Consider the following 22,827-nt stretch of genomic DNA (forward strand, 5'->3'; position numbering starts at 1 on the left):
GTATGAAAAATACACTGGTCTTGCACACTAATGTTAAAAAATATTCAAGATTAGTGCTCCTAGAAAATTGCTATTATTGCTCTGCAAGATTTTTCCCCCTAGAGTGATGCCTTAAGCTTCAGCTTTCATATTTTCCAGATTCTGTACTGCATTAGCTTATAACTCTGAACTTCATATAAAGCATTAACAAGTTCTCTTCACAATTTAGTCAGCCAAAACAATCCTTTTCCAGCCCGAGAACCAAGGACACCACTGCAACTTCAGGCCCAAAAAGTGCAAACAACAGAGAATTGGGGGGAGCAAACTGGGAGGATGGGACGTCATAACCTGCAGCCATAATTGGACAATTAACCCAATATGTAAATGGACCAAAACTTATAAAAGTGTGAAAACTCATGACTCAGGGTCCATCTTGGGTGGAGCCATGGCCAGGCTCTTGCACTGCCCAAGGTGTGTCCTTTGAAGGCCTTTTTAATAAATCCCTGCTTTATTCCTTTAACACTGCCTAGCCTCTGTTCTAGGCAGCCTCTCCAGGCACCAAAGAAGGGAAGGAGAGACTTAAGACACAGATTTGCTTCTCTCTCAATGTGTAATTAATTAGTTCCTTTGATGAGTTTATGAATTTAAATATTCTCACACATGTCTTTAGGTTCCCTATGCAGGGAATAAATGAACATTAACATTCCACATAATGAAGTACTCATTGCAAATTAATTCATTAACTTTACAAAACACTGTCCCCATGTAGCAGGAGCTTTTTTAAAAGCCTCAAACGAGTCACCGTGTCCAATACAGTCCAGAAAGAGCAGCTATTGCTCTCACCCCATTTTTACTGTCAGGGAAATGCTGAATTGCAGAAACTGCAGTATAATAGCTGGAAAGGGGAATTCATTATGCTCATAATGTGAGTATCCTGTTGACATTTTTAGTCACCTTAACAGGTGATAGAGATCTCACTGCTTCAGCTCCTTGCACCTGGCTGTACCAAGAAGATCAAGGGCTTCCCCCTGCCTCACCCAGTATAACAACCTCAGAATCAAATTAAATGCCCATGCTGACCTTCTCAGCCGGAGGAGGAACCCTGAACCATCCAGCTGAGGGACAAGAGAGCCAAAATTTCACTAAGATTTGTAGCAAACATGGATCTCCCTGCATGGATCTCCCAAATCTTGGTCAACTGGCTTTAAGACATGGAATCACAGAATTGTTAAGGTTGAAAAAAACCTCCAAGATCATCCTTGTTCAACTCTCAGCCCAGCACCAACATAATGTTCACCACTAAACCATGTCCCCCAAGTGCCACATCCACACATTTTTTTGGAACACTTTCAGGGCTGGTGATTCCAGGGCTGGTGAACAGGGCAGCCTGTTCCAAGGTTTTCCAACCATTTCAGTGAAGAAATATTTCCTTACATCCAATCTAAACATCCCCTGAACCCATTTCCTCTCATCTTGTCTTTTGTTACCCAGGAGAAAAGACCAACACCCAATAAGATGTGAAAATTCAGCATAAATAAATGGGGGGAAAGAATCCTGAACTTATACATGCAGTAAGAGGCTCTCAGGATATAATTTCTATTGAGAAGCAAGATCCTGGAGTTGTGGTTCACACATTCATGCATCTCCCAAATCAATGTTCAGCAGCAGTCAAAGAAACAAATGATAAATTGTGCATTACCCCACAATTGTAAGGAAAGTCATATAAAACAAAATAAAGAGCACCATTAGGTCATCACATAAACACATAAATCAGCTTTCAAATAGTGTGTACAGCCTCCCTCAAACAGACAGAACTGAGAGTTCAAAAGGGACAAGGCTGACATGTGGAGCAGTTCCCACAACAGGGACAACTAAGCCCTCAACAGTTAGAAACCCCCAGTCTGCTGTGACAATACCCTGGGAAAATGCATCAAATCACTGCAGGAACCATGGTTAGATGTCCTGTTACCTCTCTCATGCAATTAAAAAACCTGGGAACACAAGGCCCCCACTAAGTGCAAAGCTGCTAAAAAGTAATTTAGCTGTGACTCTTCTTGCCACAGCATGTTCTGAAGTGCTGACAGGAAGAATGAAGAATTTTAGGAAGGAGAAACCCACTAATGATGAGTGAAAGTGCCTAGAACCAGAGAAACCACATACAGCCCTGGAAGCTCCTAAGGTAACAACAGTTAGAGACCTAGAGGAAAACAGTAGTATGTGCATAATTTTTCCTGTATTGTCCCACTGGAATCTGCTCTTAGCCACTGTCACAGTCAGGATGGTCACATCAGCTGGATGGTCACTGAGCTGATCCTGTACAGCCACTCGTGGTTCTGCTTCCTTTAATCTGCAAAAGCACCCAGCATTTTTCTCTGTGAGGCAGCACACCATCAACACACCTCAGCAATCCAGATTGATAGCTTGGTTTACTTTCCAATTGGATAAATGTGCATCATCAAAAACATCAGTAATTTATCCCTTCTGCACCATGCCCTGATTACAAACAGTGCAAAAGGAAACAATTCCAGCAGCAAATGAAAAGACATGGAAGTAAAAATTGCCCTACTAAAGACATTGCTTTTAAGAGACAAAAATATTTTGATCACCATTGTAAATGTGATTGGTCTTCAAAACAAAAAGGTACCACAGTACCCTATGATTAAAAGTCATGTCATAGTTGCCATTGATTTTTTCTAGCTCTTTACTGTTCTTCCCATCAGGCTCTGACCTCCTCTGCAAAGTTTAGCATTTGTAAAGTTAAAAGTAATACATAAAAAATAAAGTACCAACTAAATTTTCAATATACTTAGCCTTCCTAAAAACACTTTCAAAGGACAGAGAGTACACACCACCCACAGATACCAAAGTTCCAACAAAGCAGTAATGGATCCTACTCCTTTATCATCACTAAATGAGGAAAGGTTGAATTGCTTCAGCTGCACAACCTTTCAGAGAAGCAGGAGGTAGCAGTAGGGTGAAAATAGTGTTCAAAGATTTTGTTCATCTGTAGTCCCATAAGAGCTGGATACAGGTAAACAGAGGCCAGAATCCAAATCCCAAATTCCACAAGTGTTCAGTGTCCATACCATGAAGTATGTTATCTTCACCACCTACAGAATACTTGGGGTTTATGTTATTTCATCAGAAAAGCTCCTAGACAAGTGCAGCTTCAGAGCTTTTTGGACACTGGGCAAATGAAGGAATTTTTCCATATATATATATGTGCACATATATCTATATATACATATCTACTATGAAATCTCACTTGCTATCAAGTGGAATTTCTCAAAAGTCTCAATTCCTTGGCACCCATGTTTTCACAATGTCAGGGTGTGCTCTTCCTTCGCTATCAGCATTTTCAGCAAGCTCTAAACTGAACTGCAGTGTAGCAGCATTGTAGGGTTTGTGCAGTAAAGCTGTAAAATATTTTTAAAGTATCTTTATATTTTACATTAGGGAGATTTCAAAACCAAAATCTTTCAATCATTACTAACAACTACTATAATTTTTATCTAAATGCATTTGGAAGGTAACTCACAGAAATTATTCCTACTCAACCTGAATAAGCTCTGCATGTAATTTTGTTGTATTCTTCTGTACTGAAAGATTACTTACAAAGGTAATGCATATTGCAAGTGGATCCTGGGAAAAAATCCAAATAACAGAGAGTTTTTAATACAGGAATATCTTGTTTTATCAAGGTAATTTAATCAGTGCAAACATATCAGACAAACGAAAAAATACAGAGTAGAGTAATTACTCCAGAAAGACTGTGTTTTTATTATAAAAAGGAAATCCTTATTACAAGTATCTGGTACTTGTAATTCCAAATAATTCTAATAGAAGCAAACACTGCGGCTTCCTTTTATTCAAAATAAGTTTAAACACACTGCACTTTCTCTGCAGTACAAATATTAGGGGAATTCTGCCTTGAATTTCAGTCTGTCACTTTAGGAAAAACTGCACTCAGCAATTATTCAGAATTCTGCAATCCCGGATAATTAAATAATCAACTCAATGCTATTTTTCTTTAAACCCCACTAATGTTTGTGAATTATTTTTCTTTACTCTCATAAGGTAAGGATACAAAGAGATACCTTAAAACCACTGTCAAAAATATTTTAAAAGACAACAGGGCAAGGTCTCCTGACGGGGACGCTGGGCCAGACTCTCATGCCCACAGCCCTCTCAAAAATTCACCCTTCAACCTGCAGAGCTCAGCCAAGGGTTGACTTTGCTTTATAAGACACAAATATTCCAACACACAGCCACATCTCAAATCAGTTTAACACAAAGGGCACAGCAATTAGAAAAGTGTTTCCAGCGGCACACACAACCCTCCAAAGCAAGGAGAAATGAAAAACTCACCATCACTGAGATCCTGCAGAAGGTTTTCTTGGCAAGAAAAGTCCAGCTTCACTTTAATGTTCACAACAAATGTTGCGATCTTTCCAGGTTTTAGAGGAAACTGGCAGAGGGTGTCTTCTAGATTCCAACTCAAGAAATCTCCATACAGCTTCTCTGTATCAAAATAAATAAATATTTCATAAGCACAAGCCCTGCATTAAGGAAATTTCAGTTTTGAACTGCTGTAGAGAGTACTAACCAATCTGTCATGTCCTGTTTAAAGTCTAATATTCAGAATTAATGTATTAAAATTAATGTAGCACTAGAAAGATAGAGAAGTTATTGGGTACTGACACTGACCTGGAATCACACAGATCACAAAGCTCAAAATATGAATTTAAGTGAAGAAAATCACTACCAGAAAAAAAACCAAACCTGCACAATAGGCAGCATTAAATATAAACTTTAAATATAGCCTGCAGGGGTTCTAAATGTTCATGTAGTTTTGAATCCTACACAGTTCAGCTCAGGAGGTGTCACATGAATTTTTGTTTCATCAAAATAACCCAAACTTAATCAGCTGAAATTCTGAAACAGCTGTAACATCATTCTTCAGTTATTTACTGAGCAATAAAGAAGGTTAACAAGACTACTGGTTTTCATATTTTTATAAAGTCTTTTCTTAAAGCTGAGAAGCAGCTTTTTAAAAGACCAAATCATTAAGAATTTCAGACAGGATTAGTCGATGACAAAAGAAAATTTGTTTAATAAATTATGTGTCATTTGTCCACTTGATATAGGGGATCTGTAATTATTAAGTCCTCCCTCATAAGCCTGACATGCCAGAAAATTATACAAGGGGGGAAAAAAAACCCAGAATTTACTGTTCATCTACACTGGGTCTTCCGTTCTGGCCAGGGTCAACCCACCCCATCCATAAATTCATTCCTATATGCAAGACCAGAAAATGCTAAATACTACAAGAAAGTCTATTGGTACAATAAATAAGCATGATGGTTTGGCTGGGAGAGCCCTAAAAATATGTTTATTGATTTATTATAGCAATGCATGTTATCTCCAAAGTATATTGGAGAATTCTTCTACAAGCTCATTTTAACACCTTTTGAGCCCAGCTTTGTGTAACAGGGACCACTGAAAGTCGCACAGCTCATCTCTACCTCCTCCCAGAGGAGAACAAGGTAATTAAAATCTGCTGTGATTTCAGAACCTTTCCAAAACCACCCTCTAAGATCCATGTGTGAGGGAACAGGGTGGGCAGACTGCCTCAACTACTACAACCTGGAATAAAGGATCTTTCAAAAGGAGCAATCAGAATTCCAGATTATGTCCAAATCATGTTGATTTGCACAGGAACCTTTCGTTTCCCTTGCTAGGAAAAGAAGAAAACAAAGACAATATTTTTTTCCATTAACTTCTACCTAAACAATAATCTTTGCCTGAAAGGTATTCTTCTCACATATCCTTGTGTCCTTCCCCATCAAATCAATAGTATAGATTTCTTTATTAAACAAAAAAAAAAAAAAAAAAGACAAGATAAAAATAAAAAAATCCTCCCAAAAAATTATTTCCTTCAACTCACTCCCACCTCACCTAATGATTTAGCTGGAACCATATCACCATTCTGATCATTTTCTTCTACTTTCAAGAAAAAAAAGTGAGTTGGTAAGTATAGCAATCTCTATCCCCTTTTCCTTTTAAGTAAAAATCCAATATGCTCAAGGAGTGTTTTCCCTCAGTGTAAACAAATAAGGACATATCCCAGGCAGTAGAGCACCAAACTCTTTCCAAAATGGGTTTTTATTAAGAGCTCTATTTGAAGACATTACGAGTGAAAAGACTTTTGAAGTGAGAACAGCCCTTGCAGATACTTTCTAATTAACACCGGTAATTAGAACACAAGATCTAAATGCTTGAGCTAAAAGCTAAGCTGTAGATGTGGAGAAACAGCTAATTTATATTTATCTGACACTTGGTTATAGTTTAACAGTGTTGACCTTGTTCAGTAATCAGTATTACAGTGAATTATACTCTGGCTTCAGACCTCCCAGTTCAGTGGAAGGCTGAACTTGCATCTTTCTCAAGGCCAAAATCTGTGTTTAGCAAACATTTAAGTTACAAGCAACTGTTATCAGGAGTTGTAAATAGCAACTTGTATGATCTGACTGGGTACTCAATCACTAAAATCCTAACAAATATCACATAGAAGCTTACCCTGAAATTAACTTTGGGTCATCCTAGGCCACTCTAACTTTTAACAGATTTTAAGGTCTGCCAAAGAAAAAGTCCACACTGACGTTTTGCATAGAGAAACTTGATAGAAAAGTCTTCTGACAACACAAGAACTTCAACTCTTTTCAATCTTAAATCCTCTGGTAAATCTGGCTTTTTGCTGTAGTTTATAAACTCAAAATAACTATCAGTTCTAAATGCACTGGCATTGGCATTCACACATTTTAACTTCTCCTAGACCTGGTGGATAGAAATGAACCTGCAGGACTTGTTACGCTCTTTCCAATGAGATAATACATTTAGGAAGGAAAGAAATTATTGCACAGAGGCAATTGTGTTCAGAGCAGAGTGAGAACACGTGAGAGGAACAACTCTGCAGACACCAAAGCGTCAGGGGAGAAGGAGGGGCAGGAGATGCTCCAGGTGCCAGAGCTGAGATTCCCCTGCAGCCCAGGGGAGCCAGGAGAAGGACTCCTCTCCCTGAACAGCAGCAGGAACAAGGTGTGATGAACTGAGTGCAACCCCCAAACCCCCTCCCTGTGCCACTGTGGGAGAGGATGGAAAATCTGGGAAAGAGGGAGTGGTGGGGGGAGGTGTTTTCAAGATATATTTTACTTTCAATATATATCTTATATATTTTATGTAAGTTTTATATTTCATATTTTACTTTAATATATTTTTAAATCTATTTTCAAGATATATTTTACACTTCTTATTATCCTGTCCAATTTTCTTAGCAATAAAATTCAATTAATATCCCCAAGGTGAGTCAGTTTTGCCTGTGACAGTGATCAGTGAGTGATCTCTCCTGGTCCTTAACTCATGAGACTTTCATTATATTTTCTTCTCCCTGGCCATTTGTGGAGGGGAGTGACAGAGCAGCTTTGATGGTGTCTGGCATCCAATTTGAAAGAATTTACCAAGTTTTCTTTAGCAAAAAAGGGAAATAGATCTAGTCCTGGATATTCACAGGTCTTCCTGAGCCTCAGAGCAGATTTTTCCTTTGTGGTCTGGCAAATGTGTTCAAAGGCCATGGGAAGAATGCAGCTGGACAGGTGAACCTGTTTCTCTTACATTTAAATTCCTGAGGTCTGTCACTTGTAGGAAAGATGAGTGAGGATTTTGCTCCATCCAGGTTCATTCCATGTGTGGATCTGGGCTCACCACTCGTGCTAAGATTGCCAAGTGGGCTCTTCTCAAGTCTCAAGTTTGAAAACACCAGGGTTATATTTGCCCCTCAGTGGATCAAATAGTTGGTTTATCACAACCTTTGGACTCCTCTCCCTTATCTGAGACACAAAAAGCCTCTAAAAAAGCTGACTGGAGCCAAAGGGGAAAAAAAATCCAGCTCTGTACAGGTCATCTTTCCAAAAAAAGGATTAAACTGTCTGACCTGGTGAGGGACAGTGTAAGGTGACACAGAGCTCACCCTGACAGCATGGACATGTTATGTCCAACCACAGATGCCCCAGCCTGGCTCAGGGGGGCAGTGAGACACTGAAAGCCATGACAGACGTGTCTGTTGTGGCAGCATGACAAGTCCCTCTTGCTGATCTGCCTCGGGAGCTGTTCCATAACACACGGCTGCTGAAGGACTCAGAACCCTGGGATGTCCTTCATGAACTGCACAGGGGGAGCTGCAAGTTCCTAATTATCTGAGGGACAGAGCAGAAAACCCGCAGAGCTGCACCTGATGGTGACAAAAGAGAGGTAAGGCAAAGCAAGTGTGAAATTCTTACCTCCAAAGGTTCTCATTAACATGACACCACCCACAAGAATGCCAGAGGAGTTGGCTTCCTCAAGGACTGGCTATAAATCCAACAGTAAAAAAGAGAATGTTTGCCATTTACAGCATTCATCTTTGTGCTAAAAGCTGTGGCTCCAGAAACAGAAAGTAGGGAAATGGGTCAGGCAGGCAGCAGCTGCAAGAGATTCACAAGCAACTGCCAAGACAAAAAGAACCAAAGGAAATCGGGTGTAACAAAAAGATGACTGAAAGCTCTTTGTGTTTGGCTGGAATTGGCCAAAGCTTCTCATGGGCTCCTGAGCTGACTGGCAAGCTGTGCTCAGGCAAGTGAAGGTGACCATCAGCTCTCAAGGATACCTTGAGCAGTTTGAGCAGGCTCATTTCAGTGAGGAGCAGTACAGAACACCCAAGAGATAACTTCTTAACACACTGTGGTGCGTGGACACCTGCACATGCTCTCAACTTGATGTGCAACACCCAGAGTTTGTGTGGCTGTTAGAGGTGGTTTAATGCCCTGTCCCCATGAGTTCCATGCATGTGTTCACTGTTCACTGACCAAAAGGAGCTGCTGACATTACAAATCTTGGGTTCCCTGTTGGCCACCAGAATCCCATCTCACAGGACTGCCAGCCCAGCCTCATGCATTTGTATCAATTCAGGGTCATAACTAAAATGGAAGAGAGCCCTGAAAAAGGCAAAGGTCATTCCCTAACACAAGAAAGACCTGCTGGAAAAAGTCCAGAGGGGGCCACTAAGTTGATCACAGCACCTCTGCTATGAAGACTGAGAGAGCTGGGGTTGTTAATCCTGGGGAAGAGAAGGGTCTGGGTAGGTCTTAAAGCCCTGCCCAGTGCCTAAAGGATCTCCAAGAGAGCTGGAGAGGGACTCTGGACAGGGCATGTAGAGACAGAACAAAGGGGAATAGCTCCAAACTGACAGAGCACAAGTTTAGCTTAAGAATTGGGAAGAAATTCTTTACTGTGAGGGTGATGAGGCCCTGGCACATGTTTCCCAGAGAAGCTGTGACTGTCCCATACCTGGAAGTGTTCAAGGCCAGGTTGGATGGGGTTCTGAGCAATCTGGAATAGTGGAAGGTATCCCTGGCCACGGCAGGAGAACTGGAAATCCAAGGTCTCTAAGGTCCCTTCCCACCCAAACCATTCAGTGACTATTCTATCCTATGTTGCTCAGCAACACCACCACACAATCACACTTGAAATAACATAATTATGGCATGCTTAATATGGACCATTAGTTCTTCTAATTAGCCTTTTCCAGGGCTTTACATTGTTTCCACAGCACAATCATTTGAAAAGTCACACTTAAGTTTCTTTTTTTCCTCCAATAACACAGTTCATTTCAAGCACACACTTCCAAATACAGGGGTGCATTTCACTTCTGTGAGACAATGCAAGAAAATGAACATTCTGCTTGACAGGACCCTGGATCACCTTTAGTTCTGCTTTCAAAAGAAGGTTAAGATGATTTCCAGAGGTCCCTGCCCCCACAGACATTTCTGATTGCATGATTCTGATGGCACAGTTCTCACTCTGTCAGAACAAATATCACTCGGTGCCTCTCAAAACTCACTCCTACTTCTCTTTTTCTGATAGGGACTTAAGTTGGATTTTCTGAGTATGCATACTTATAGCTTACTCATCAGAAGTTTTCCTTTTTCTGATAATTATCATGCCTAATAACAGTAAAGACACTGTCAGATACACAAAGAGGGTTCATTGCAAATATCTTTGATAGAGAAAGAAAATACAGGATGAAGTACAATTAAAAGTTTTATTGAATTTAGAGGTGTGTGTATCAACTATTCTCCTTCTCCCCCACCACTTTTACAAAAGTTGTCATGGAGAGATTGTGATTTTAGCATGACTCTCTTTTTTAAGATTGTGAACCCATTAACTGTGTAATGTTACATACTAAAATTCTGATTAACATTTGACTCACAGGCCCATATATTCCACTATTTAATACTTAAATTTCTCCATTTCACCTGAGTGCTGTGTTTGGCCTCTCCATTCCATACATGCAGCCCCTGGCCCAGGAGGAGCATGTTGGAATTTCTGAAATAAGAACAGTAGGTCATCATACGTTCCAACTCCTAAAATTATTCCTGGTAACAAGTCTCAGACCAAAAATCTATTTTGAGATGATTGGCACCTCCTATTCTCTCAGGCTGTGGAGAAGAGGATACTCTGTTATAAAAAATCATGCACTTGAATACTGAAATGAACAGAAATCACAAGGCATCACACTGCATTTTAATGCTCTGACACTGACAGAATAAAACCTGCAATAAAATAAGGTATTTCTACTGTCAGTAAAGATTATGCTGCTTGTCACCTGCAGTACTTCTGTTAAGATCATTTTCATAACAATCCCTCAAAGGACAAACCAAAAGAAAATACATCACAAAACAAAAGCAGGATTCACCTATCAGACCACTTTTTAATACTAACATGGACAGAGCATTTCAAGAGAATTAAGTGTACACAGGGGATGTGCTGTATTTCATCCAGAGCTTCAATTATTCTTTTAACTCACAATAGCTTATTTTATTTATTGCCTTGTCTTTTAAAGTCTTCTCTCCATTTTTTTTCTTACTGCTCACTGAGTAAGATAGAAACAGGCTTATTTACTTCCACTCCCTCAAGCAGGACAATATTACTGCTAATAGTAATTTATTTAATGAACTAATCAGCATATTTAGACATAAGGAGAAAATAATTTAGACACAAGATTCTTCCTCTTTACCAGTAATTGCCTCAGGATTTTTTCCCCAAGCAACACTGAAATTAAATCTAGATTTTTAAAAAGCAGGTGACCCTTTAACACAGAGATGGTTCTACAATTTCATTAATATTTCTACATTTTCTTACATTATCTTTCATTTCTATATTCCTACAATAAAATCAAACTGAACTATTTCAGCTCTGTAATGGGGACTATGATATTTATTCTAAACTGACCTAAAAGTGTAACACAAATAATTTCTCTTTCAATAGAGAAGAAGTCAGGATGATTATTTCCAAATATAAATCGGCATACACACCCTTGATGTTGACTGTTTTTGCTGTCACCTCCAGTTTCTCCAAAGGTTCTGTTCCAATATTTTCTAATTTAATGATGAGCTGCTGGGTCTCTCCATTGTACAGCTGGACAGACACATTAGTGGTGATTTCATCCCCTGAAGAAGGCTGAAGTGTATGAGCAGACCTACAAAATGTGACAAACAAATTATGATGAAAATGGGAAAAGCCTGTCCTGGTTTTTGTCCTTTTGGAAGACTCAGACACTACTGCTGAAGATACTAAATAACATTTTCCATTCCCATTTTTAGAATCATTGAGGACTAAAATTAATAATTTATGCATAAGACAAGTCAGATTTCAAGCAATATAAAATGCATATTCTAACTCTGAAAGCTTGTTAAACTACCTGCAAAAACGGTAAGGAAGGGGAAAGGAAAAAAAAAATCCAGAGCAGATCACTACAATGAGCAGGTTTAATGGACAGTGCAGGGCACAAACCTCACAGCAGTGGATCCAGGGAAAAATTCCCAGTGTGAAAGGTGGAACAGTGCCTAGAGATGAACTCTTTGGAGCATGAATGAGGGAAGGAGGTTGCAGAACAAGATAGATGGGCATAGGTTCCATTCCTGACTGCACTTTCTGTGCTAATGCAGAGTGGTCAGAAGGCACCAAAGATACAAGGACAGAAGTTACTGAGATTAATGACCAATAGTTCCAGTTCTTTTTGCAGGTATTCCTGCCGCCCTTCCCTTTGATCCTGTCCTTCCTTAGCACAAGACAAGCAGCCTCCACAAACAGGAGGAGATTTCAGTCTTTCAGAACAGATCTGTGACAAGGACTTCAACCAAGTATTTTTTGATCATTCAGAATGTATTGCCATGGACTGTTAGCATTTCAGGGCTCTGAAATTTGAGCATGTGGAGTGAAAGGGAAGAAGGAATTTCTTTTTGCCCCCTCATATTGAGACAAAAGTATCATGGAATTGCATACTAAAAAGGAAAACAAATTATGTTTTCAGTTACTATATAAATGTACATGTACTTATTAGTGATTCTTCTTCTGTGTATTTTTCTCTCGTATTTTTTCCTTTCTTCTGTGATAATTGATCTGAATTAACAGTCATGCCTGGACTGGATTGTTAAGATATAAACAGTGAATTCTTGGCTTGATACATCCCTTTTTGCCCAAAACCAAAGTTTTGAGCACAACAATACTGCAAAATTATTTCTGCAAATTTCTGTGAAATTCCACAGTTTCAAACAGTAAAACAAAAGACTCAGCTTTGTATTCTAAAGCAAATCATACAGATTTAGATTATGTCCTGTTTTACTAAAGCATTAATTATACACTCAGGTGGAAGAGCTTTTATTCAGCATGTGACTAACATTTAAATACGACCTAATAAAATCATCATTTAATTTAATTTTTCACCTTGGAAGGGAGGTGCTGATCTGCAGCCTTGGCAAAGCTGGAATGACTTCAACAGTGCAGCCATTGGTCTTCACTCCTGGCAGATTGTCCAGAAGGCAATCACTGAAGACTCCAAAAACTGAAGTATGATAACCTGAGTTTTAGAAGAAAACACCAGTTATGTTGTGAATTGTACTGTTTTCTGGCAGGTCTAAAAGTACCCAAACCACAGGAAAATCTTCTCAGGACACATAATATGTACAGGACTTTCAAACCCCTGAAACAACAACATTTATAAGTACATTTCAAACCCCTGAAACAACAACATTTACAATATACAAACAACACATGGTCACCTCTGCATCTGTGGCATGTAAAATAGAAGAAACTGTAAAGAGCCTCTGATTTCTACAATGCATTACAGCAACTTCTGCAGAATTCTTTACAAGATCAACATCACAAGTCATAGTATGGACATCATTTTATACCTGTCACCAAATTCCCTGGGGCACATAAAATATTTCAACCTTCAATATGCATTCTCTATTTCCTCAGAAAAATGTTTACAGGAAAGACTCTCAACTACATCCAGAAGTATAAAAGAATCCTAAAGGAAATTATTAATGGAAAAAATATGCATGCATAAAGACCTGCCATGAAAGACTACAACTTCTGAAAGTTCAATTTAGTAGAAAAATACCTCTCCACTGATTCCTTACCAGGCAATATTTATGAGTTATATCTGAAGGAAAAAGTGATACATTGACAAACAGAAATCTGCCAAGTACAGGACTCAACTCCTCTACTTGCAATACATTTTTAGTATGTGGAACTCAGAAGGAGACAACTACGGTACAAATGTTCTGAATGCTTTGATGCTGTTCTGTATTTACTGAAATAGTTTCTGAGAAAAAAAAACACATGAAAAATTGTTTTATGAGCAGACACAAAAGCACTTAAGAAAAACTCAGTGAGAACAGTTTCTTCAAGTTCAAAGCCATCTTCTTTTAGTGCTTAGCTTCACCAAAATGGTTCTTATCCTGTATCCTAACTTTGCATTCCAGGAAGACATTTTTAAAAATGTGATTTGGTAAGATGATTCACTCCTACTACATGTAGAATCCATCCTCTCCACATATGCCTCCTTTTCCAGGTCTGCTAGCTTTTTGTAAAAGCTCTTTAATATTCTTCCTTACTACAAACACAGTTTTATTTAGGCTTATTAATGAAATGATATCTTGACTGCAACAGGCCATAAACCCTGGCTAAATTGTTTCCACGGAAGCAATCTGCAAAAATTTCTGTAATCTTACATGAACACAATTAATTAAGGAAGAAAAAAACCCTGCAAGATTATCTTCTGCATTCTAAAGAAAAAAGTTCAAGTAATCCTCCTCAGAAGCTTTCCAAATGAAAGCATTAATAAAGGGGAGCTGGAGTTCATTATCCTCTTCCTCTCACACATGAGATACTCCAAGAATGTGCTCGTTACTGCTGCTGCAGCCAAGTGATTCATCAGGCTGTTTTTAATGAAGCCTGCTGCAGGGAACAGATTCCCTGTGTTCCTTTTTTCTTGTACTTACTGAGGAGAGTTTAGAGTGGTGAACACACATGTGGCAAACAAAGCCATGCCACCCACAGGGGTGTAAAACTCAGGTTGTTCTGCCAACAAGGAGTGAGTGGAGCCATCCCTTACCATTGACAGTGATCTGCCCTGTTGTTTGGGGAACACCAACCAGAGTCACAGGATAGAGTCCAGATTCTGCAGGGAGGGAAAGGGCAGCAGGGAGAGATTCAAATTCCACTCCAGTTGTCAAGAGACCCTGAAAAAACACAGATAAATCAATTTATGATATACACTTACATTTTTATGCTACATACTTATATTTTAATCCCATGCATTACATCAGCCAAACTTTTATGATTTATTCCAATTTACTCATAGCAGTTATTCTGGGTTTGAGTTGCAGTGACTGCAGCGTGCATCCAGAATTACAGCAGGATTTGTATTCAACATGGAAATGTTCCAGGAACTGAGCTGGGAATGACATATGAAAAACTAATAAAAATTTATACCCAAGCACAGTAAAAGAAATCACAGCTATCATCTGCATGGTGTTGTTTTGTACCTACATTTAATTGTACCTGTGACTTTAACTTGAATATTCAATAGATAGTGGAAATCAAACATCAATCACAGATCTTTCTTAGCTTTAATTACATGCCCAAAGTATATTTTCTAAGAGGGAAAAAGAAAAATTTGTATTTACAGATAACAGGGCAAGTCTAGCTTAACCATCCAACCTAAATATTTCAGTGAGTTGGAATAATGCATTCGTTTCATCCTCTCAAACCTAAATGCCTGCAGTTACTCCCTTAGTGTCAGAGAAATCTTTTAGCATTCTAAATTTAAAACACGGGACAAAACAAGAAATGAAGCAGAAAAAAATTATTGAAGAAATTTCTGCATACAGCATTACTGATCTTAGGAGACTGGGGGTTTTCTTTAAGCTTAGTTAATGAATTGAAGATGCTTGAGCACAGAATGTGCTGTTAAACGTAAACTTGATTTTGGAAAGCATATAAATCCAAGTTGCTCATTATTTTTCTATACAAACATTTATTTTTATTTTTGAATAAAGATGCTACAAAGACCTCAATCAATAAAAGCAGTAAGCACAACTGGATTAAATCTTAACTCTGTGTGGATGCTTAATGAGAACTGAGAATACTGTTAAAGAGTAATATACTTTCGTGAAGAGAGATTAAAAACTCACAGTTTGAGTCACAGAAAAACACATAACACATACCCAAAATCTGTAAAATATTTGTTCTAGCAATTACTTATTTGTAGACTTGACACTCTTGAGACAACACCTAATTTGCCCAAAGGTACTGTGGCTTTGTGGAAACCTGCATTAGAGAACTGTGTCCTTGAGACTGCACAAAATTCCATTTCACCACTGCACTTAAGTTGTAAGTAAATACTCTGTCACACCCTCATTTCTACTGAATTTTTGTTTTCCTCCCATTGCACATTCAGACTTCAGCTGTCAGAAACCATTCACAAAAACACAAGTAAAACCTAATTTTGTCTTTCTGTATATTCACCCCCCAATGTATCACAGCACTGAGACTCTGATTCCCACATTAATCCTTCCAGTGGGATCACCCCACAGAAATGGGATGAACATTCTCTCTTTAACACTGATGTAGCCACAATTTTCACCACAATTCTGCTGCTTTTGCTTTGGCTGAAAAACCTTAGAACACAAACAAAAGCTGACCCAAACGCTCTCCAGAACTCACTTTTAAAACTGGTACAGAAGGCTTTTAAACTTTATTTTAGCCTCAAAACCACTGATCTATCACTTGGCCTGATATTCAAATACATTTGAATTATTCAGGATTCATCTCAACTAAAAACTTTCATCCAAGGACTTCAAGTCCTGCAAAATCAGTGATAAAAACCCCACAAACCCTCCAGTAATGTGTTTACTATCAGCCGTAGCAAATGTAAATTTTAAAAACTGACAGGGACTCCTAAACATTCTCTAACATGTAATACAAGCCTTGAAAACAAAGGGAATTTTTTTAGAGAGCAAACACAATATAAATGCCAAAACACCTGCACTAAGCACACACTGTGCCTGGACTGGGAATTGAAGAGCTTCAAGTGCACTAATACAAAACCAGGAAAGCAGCATGCAATTCCTCCACTTTCAGTAAAACTTCCAAGTTTTGAAAAGTAAAGACATTTAAAAAACATTAAAACTCATCGAAATGGGAAAAAAAAAATCAATATAAAAATCAACTAGACTTCAGATTTCCAGTCATAAATTGAAATCAAGATACTTACCTTTAAAACTTAGGCCACACAAGTGAGTTTTAAAAGACAGTGACATATCTTAGAATGTCTGAAAGATGATTTCAAGAGCACAATTTGCTGAATTGCACAATTCTGCAATATTTGCCCAATATTGCCCTCTGGTGCCTGAAGTTTTGCAGTTTAACAGTGAAAACCCAACCAAGGCTGAAGTGCTCTCACATCCATTAACTAAAAAATTTCAGCCACACCACCAAAAGTAGGGAAATGTGTGAGATTTCTTTTCCTGAGAGTTATTATTACATTAGTTCAAGTAGCAATAATTTAGTAACCATTTAGTCACCACTTGGTAATCATTTCTCTTTTTGACCCTACAGGAACAGATCATCCAAATCCAAGGTTTCCTCCAGGGAATGTATGAGTCACGCACACAAAAAAAATGTTTACATTTCTTTGTATTCTTATAAAACAATTTAAATTGTCTTAGAGATAATGTATGCATGGTTTTATCACAGCATGTCTTTCAATCACTTCAAATCTCATTTCAGTTTTAGATGAACAAAACAACTTGCATGTAAATGGCAGCATTTGGGGATGCTGTTAAAATAACAGGAGGATGTAACTGCTTTTTTTAGGCTTTACTTACCAATCCCAAAATGCAATCATTATTTTTTTAAAGTAACACAACCTTCAAAGTTAGTTTCCATGCTGAACATACTTGTATCTCATGTTGTCAAATACTTTACAAAAAAACTGTCAAATATTTATTTTAAAGGAAATTTTCCCTACTATTTCTAATATGGTTATTAGGCAGACCTAGAAAAACACCAAACACAGCCATTTTTATTCTTTTCCCCCCTTCACCTTTCTGTGTACATTCTTAACTAAAACATTCTCCACTAAATGGAGTGTAGCAGTAATTAAATATTCTCTCAAGACAGCAGAAACAGCAAAAGATGTGAACTCAGGAAAGAGCAGTTCATGGAAACAATTTAAACCATCATAAGCAAAGTTGTGGGACTGATTATACATTCAGATTTATCAAAATTTTAGATGCTCTTTTTAAACATCAACATAGAGCTCTTGACTAATAGCACAATTTTCAAGTTAGAAAAAAAAAAAAAGCAATGGCCATTCTTAAAGCATCATTAATCAAAATACCACACCTGATTGTGTTCAAATAGATACACGTCCCAAACAGAAGGAGAACCACAGAACAAATACTTAATTATTGAATAATGACTAAGTATTATAAATTATAATATTCTCATGGGTTAGGAGTAACATTTGTTTTGTTTCTTGATATTTATTTATTAAATACAGTTTACACTGTCTGTAGGTCTTGTTGCTTCTTGGAGTCATGGCTGTATTTTCCACAGTAAGAGCAGAAAAATGCTTTCCCTCAATACATAACATTGCCTCAAAAATTCTCAGCTTTGTTTTTTTGCTTTTAATGGGAAACGATAAAAAAAATGAAAAAGTAGAAAACATTAAGAAAACGTAACATTTTTCACTGCATCTTCATATGTATTTTAGTAGTAGATCTCTCCAAGTTGTACTGTGTGCTGCTTTAAGCATTTGTCTCAAGATTCAAAACAAATCCACTGGAGATTTCCCAGAATTTTTTGGAATTTTTTATTGAAGGCCTGAAACATGAAGATGATTTTTTCTTGCACAGAAATCTGCAGTAATAGCAGTAACTGCAACACAAACTGCAAAAGGGCTGGAGGCCATCACTGACAGACCTGAACAAGGCTGTACAGAAATCAACATTTCTGGCAGAAAAGGTGAAGTGGTGGCACAAATGTACAGCTGAACATCCCATCTCCAGGTGACCTGCACCCCAGCACCAGCATGGCAAGAATATTCTGTCTAATCCATCACAGCCAGCTCTGGTTAGGCTCATTTTTGTCTCTCATTCTGCTGATTTAAGGTACCTGCTGAGTTTTATTAAAGCATTTGTTCTGATCAACCCCAAGATCTCTCCTACTTCACTTTATTGACTCACACAATTGTGGGAGCTAATCACTTCCATGCTCCATGATTGAACATTTTCATTTGTCATTTTACAAACACTGCTGCACTTTCCATTGGACCAGACTTCTAACTGTGTGGACAAAATGGAAAAATGAAATAGAAAAAGACACAAAATGAACACAGAAATGGGGCAGGAATGAAGAATAGGTACCTAATCAGAGTCCCAAATCAGGAATATTCATGACAGGAAATTAATTGTACAAACAACAAAAATGGGCCAAGATCCTTGAGAACAATAAAATAAAATAACAAAGAAAATCAATTGTTCAGGGTTTATCATCAGAGCAAGACTAATCAAAGTCTTGTGTCCACAGTCTGACATCAAGTCTAGAAATTCAATGCCTTTTACTTAAGCACACCTCAATTAACCTACATGGACCCAGCATTAACACTTCAATTAATGAAAAAGCTCTGGAAGCTTTTCCATGGGGAATCATTCTCCTTAACAACCTATGCTCAATGCTAACTTGTTTACCATCACAACAGAAATTCAACAAACAGAAAGACACAGTAGGAAAAGTACCATGGCAAAAGCTTGCATCTCATTTAACATGAAATGAGTAATTTATCAGAACAAATCTAAATTGAGGGAAAGGGAAAAATTTTTAAAAATAAGTAAGACTGTAGATTTCAGTACAGTTATATATTAGTGGATGGTGGAGCATGGAAAGGACAAAGAAAAAATAAACCAAGCAATGGAGAACTCAAAGATGACTGGAAACAAGCCTGAATGATCTTGTAAAGGTGAGGTGCTGAGTCAGGCAGGAGGAAAAAAGTTATGGGAAAAACAAGTTGAAACTGCCACTAAATGACAGAAAAGGATCCACTTGCTATGAAACTGAGTCTGTGAGAGTAAATAATCTGAAAAAATGTGATATGTGATGAGAAATCAGACAAGAAAAGGGTATGGGGACTGCAGGCACGAGTACATGTTAATAATAAAACACACCATTTTAAAATATTAACCAGCACTCTGAATTATTAAAATGAAAACACAGGAGTTTATTCTTATGATAAAGTAATGCCTATTCCCACATTCCAGAAAGTTCACAGATGAGACTGGAAAACCAACAACTTAGGTTGGAAAGGAATTGTAGAGGTCATCTTGTTCAGCCCAGTGCTCAAAGCAGGGGTAGCTTTGGTGGTAGTTTAGGTTTTTCACATCCTGTTCACTCAAATTTTAAAGATTTCTAAAGATTAGGGTCTCAGGTTCTCTCTGGACAAGAAGTCCCAGTGTATGATCCCCCTCCTGCCTGGGAAAAGGGAGTTTTTATGAGGGAGGGAAGTTTCCCAAGGCTGCAGCTCGTTTCCTGACTCTCATCCTTATCTGGGCACCTCTGGGGTGAGCCCAGCTCTGGTTTTGCTGCACTTTCCCATTTTGGGATTGAGCAGAGCAGTAGGAATCACCCCAGTATTCTTCTCCTCTACAGGCTGAAGAGATATCAGTGTTTTTATCATTTGGGGAGCTCCAAACTGGCCTTGGTTCCAAAGACATTGTCTCTAAAATTCCAAATCAAGGGGAACAAGCACTTTCCTCAACTTGCTACAGAGTTGATAAAGATACAGATCTACCAAAATCAACCAATTTCTCCAAGTGAAGCCACATTAGTGAGGAGCAGAATTTCTCAAAGCACTGACTAAAGAGTTACATTAATTACTTCAATGATTTGCATCTGGTTGGCAAATTCATTCCTCTTGTGCTTTTCATTGGAACTGGAAATCAGTGGTAATTCCAAGACAGAACTTTATCACAACAACAGTAAAGTATGGGTGCTCTTACAATTAATTTGCTGAAGGAATGGATGTTGTGCAGATCTACACAAATAACTGCATTCTGAATTCTCGAGTGCATGTAAGCACTCAGAAGGAATTTCCTCATTAAGAAATTCTCCAAGTTTTTAAAATATATAATGATGTCATTACTTACACAATACAAATTAGACTGTAAATCAAAATGTTCTTAATCAATTAATTCCCACAGAGACCCTTCTGATGTTCAGCTTTACAACTACTTCTTCTATTAATCCTTAAAAAAAATTGAAAGCTTCTGTGAGGGTGAGAGAAAATGCTGCTGGAGAAAGCAGCATGTTAGCTCCCAGAATTAATTTTATTGTGCTATAAAAACAAAATCTTTGGGCATGTTCACTTCCCATGGAAAAGCACTTCATTATATTTGGTTTATTATCAGTAATTTAGGTCAACTTGCTTGACTAGACACTGCAGTAGACATATCAATAAAAACAAAACCCAAACAAAAATCATGAGCAAATAAATGTACACTGATTCAATTAGCTTGACAGAACAGAGGGCTCTAAGAGATGTGATTTATATTTAAAGCAATACTAAAGGTAAAAATATTTAACAGAAAGGAAAACAATGGATTAGGACCGAGTGGACATTAAGTTGGTCTGGTAGTTACAGAACTTTTAACCTTTAAATGGATAACAATTTTTTTTAAATCCTGTTGGAATAAAGAAAGAAAAAAAAAGAAAAAACCCATTATTTTTTTTTTCAGGATACACTGCAAGCAGCCAGCTGAAGTAGTAGAGAGTTTGGGCTTGATCCTTCTAACCTCACATATTTCTCCAGTGGTTTGGCCTTTTTTTCCCACTCCCTTCTGATCATCTGACATTAGAGTATTTTCAAATAACATAAATCACTGGGGACAACAAATCCATGAGCTGAAGTTTTTATTAAAACCTAGAGTTTCTCAGATCTAACTATTTTAGTTCATCAGGTTTTTAAATTGTGGTCAAAATGGAAATTTGAAAAGCAAGGATGAATGTGGACTTTTAAACAACAGTAGCAAGGGTACAATAATTATTAGGTTTCAGATATAATTATTACTTGAAAAGCAGTCTATGTAAATCATGTAGCAGGAGCTTTACTCAATGCAGAAATGTACAGAATTGATTTATGGGTCAGTGCCAGTAAACACTCTGAGTTGCAGAGATTATTTTTTTTTCAATTCCTCATCATCAAAAATATGAGAATATGAGAAAATTTTATGTGATAACACCACACTGTTAAACTGAGGTTATGCTGGATTAAACGGTCTTTAAAGAATATTTATACAAAAACGTATTTGAAAGTCCAAATGAGGTTCTTCTTCAGAAAAACAGCAGAAAGAGAAGGTTTAGAAAGATGCATACCATGTTTTCTACTCGGAGCTCAAAAGGCATAGGGTTGTACACCATCAACTGAACTTCACACACATCTCCCTGGACCCACTGGAAGTCTGCAAGGAATAATCACAGAATTAAGGCAGGAATTACCTAATCATAGGGTTATAAAGAAACAGCAGCAGCTGAGCTGTCATATTGCTATAATGCTTAATATGTCTCTGTAATCTTCACAGCCCAAGTCCTGCTCAAGAGCATTGTGTGACATGAGCTGTAAATCCCAGGCAAAGCAATAGGTCAGGGGACTGGGAATGTTCATTAACACAGCAAGAGTGCTCTAAAGACCCAATGCTTCATTGGCAAAATTAACTCAGGCAGCAATTCAAAACACTACTTCAACACATCCTTCCTGTTCAACACTTAAAGGTTTCCATACTTGGAGTTATGTAGAGTGCACATGGCCTTGATATTGAAGAATCAGCCAGGTAAGAAACGAACACAACAGGAAGAAGGAAACCACAAGTCCTCATAGAGACACAGCTGATTATATGGAGTAAAGAGACAGTGAAGTAAAGTGGGCTGGGTAATGTACCTGCAGTTTATATCTTAGCACAAGAGACAGGTCAACTTTAAAAATATTTCACTCTGCCAATTTTAATGTTTTTGAGTTTTATGATTTAAGGGGATAAGGCTGGACTAGTGGAAGGTGTTCCTGCCCATGGCAAGGGAGGTTGGAACTGGATGATCTTCAAGGTCCCTTCCAATCTAAACCATTCTATAATTCTGTGGTTCTATGGGAGATTATGGAGGTCAGCAGCAGAGATGCAAATTTTGAGTAATTGTTCAGTGCAAAAAGATTATTTCATATGAGTACTTCATAACCTTTTCAGCCCTCAAGCTCCTGTTTATGTTCCAAATTTCTCACAGTGAACCACATGCCCCTGAAGTTCAGACTTTAAACTGAATGTGACAAGATTCTCCCTGCAAGCTGAGGATCTGCAGTCCAAGTAAACAAAAGGTGGTTTAATTACATTTGTTAAATAAATCATGATTATAAGCTAAATT

The 22,827-nt window shown here is 37.9% G+C and overlaps 1 protein-coding gene across 3 annotated transcripts in view; it reads right to left on the reverse strand.

The window, feature by feature from the left end:
* The window catches only part of TRAPPC9 (trafficking protein particle complex subunit 9), a 431,865-nt gene that overhangs the window by 369,637 nt on the left and 39,401 nt on the right, over positions 1–22,827 (reverse strand). For all 3 annotated transcript variants that reach the window (XM_041420836.1, XM_041420834.1, XM_041420837.1), the window contains 5 exons: positions 21,793–21,878; positions 14,474–14,600; positions 12,799–12,931; positions 11,388–11,551; positions 4,348–4,500 (listed from right to left, as the gene is read on the reverse strand). In XM_041420836.1, coding sequence (XP_041276770.1) covers positions 4,348–4,500; positions 11,388–11,551; positions 12,799–12,931; positions 14,474–14,600; positions 21,793–21,878 — 663 coding nt within the window. The remainder of the gene's footprint in view (positions 1–4,347; positions 4,501–11,387; positions 11,552–12,798; positions 12,932–14,473; positions 14,601–21,792; positions 21,879–22,827) is intronic.

This window comes from Onychostruthus taczanowskii, unplaced genomic scaffold, assembly GCF_017590055.1.
Source record: "Onychostruthus taczanowskii isolate IOZ18803 unplaced genomic scaffold, ASM1759005v1 scaffold66, whole genome shotgun sequence".
In the NCBI taxonomy this organism is placed as follows: Eukaryota; Metazoa; Chordata; class Aves; order Passeriformes; family Passeridae; genus Onychostruthus; species Onychostruthus taczanowskii.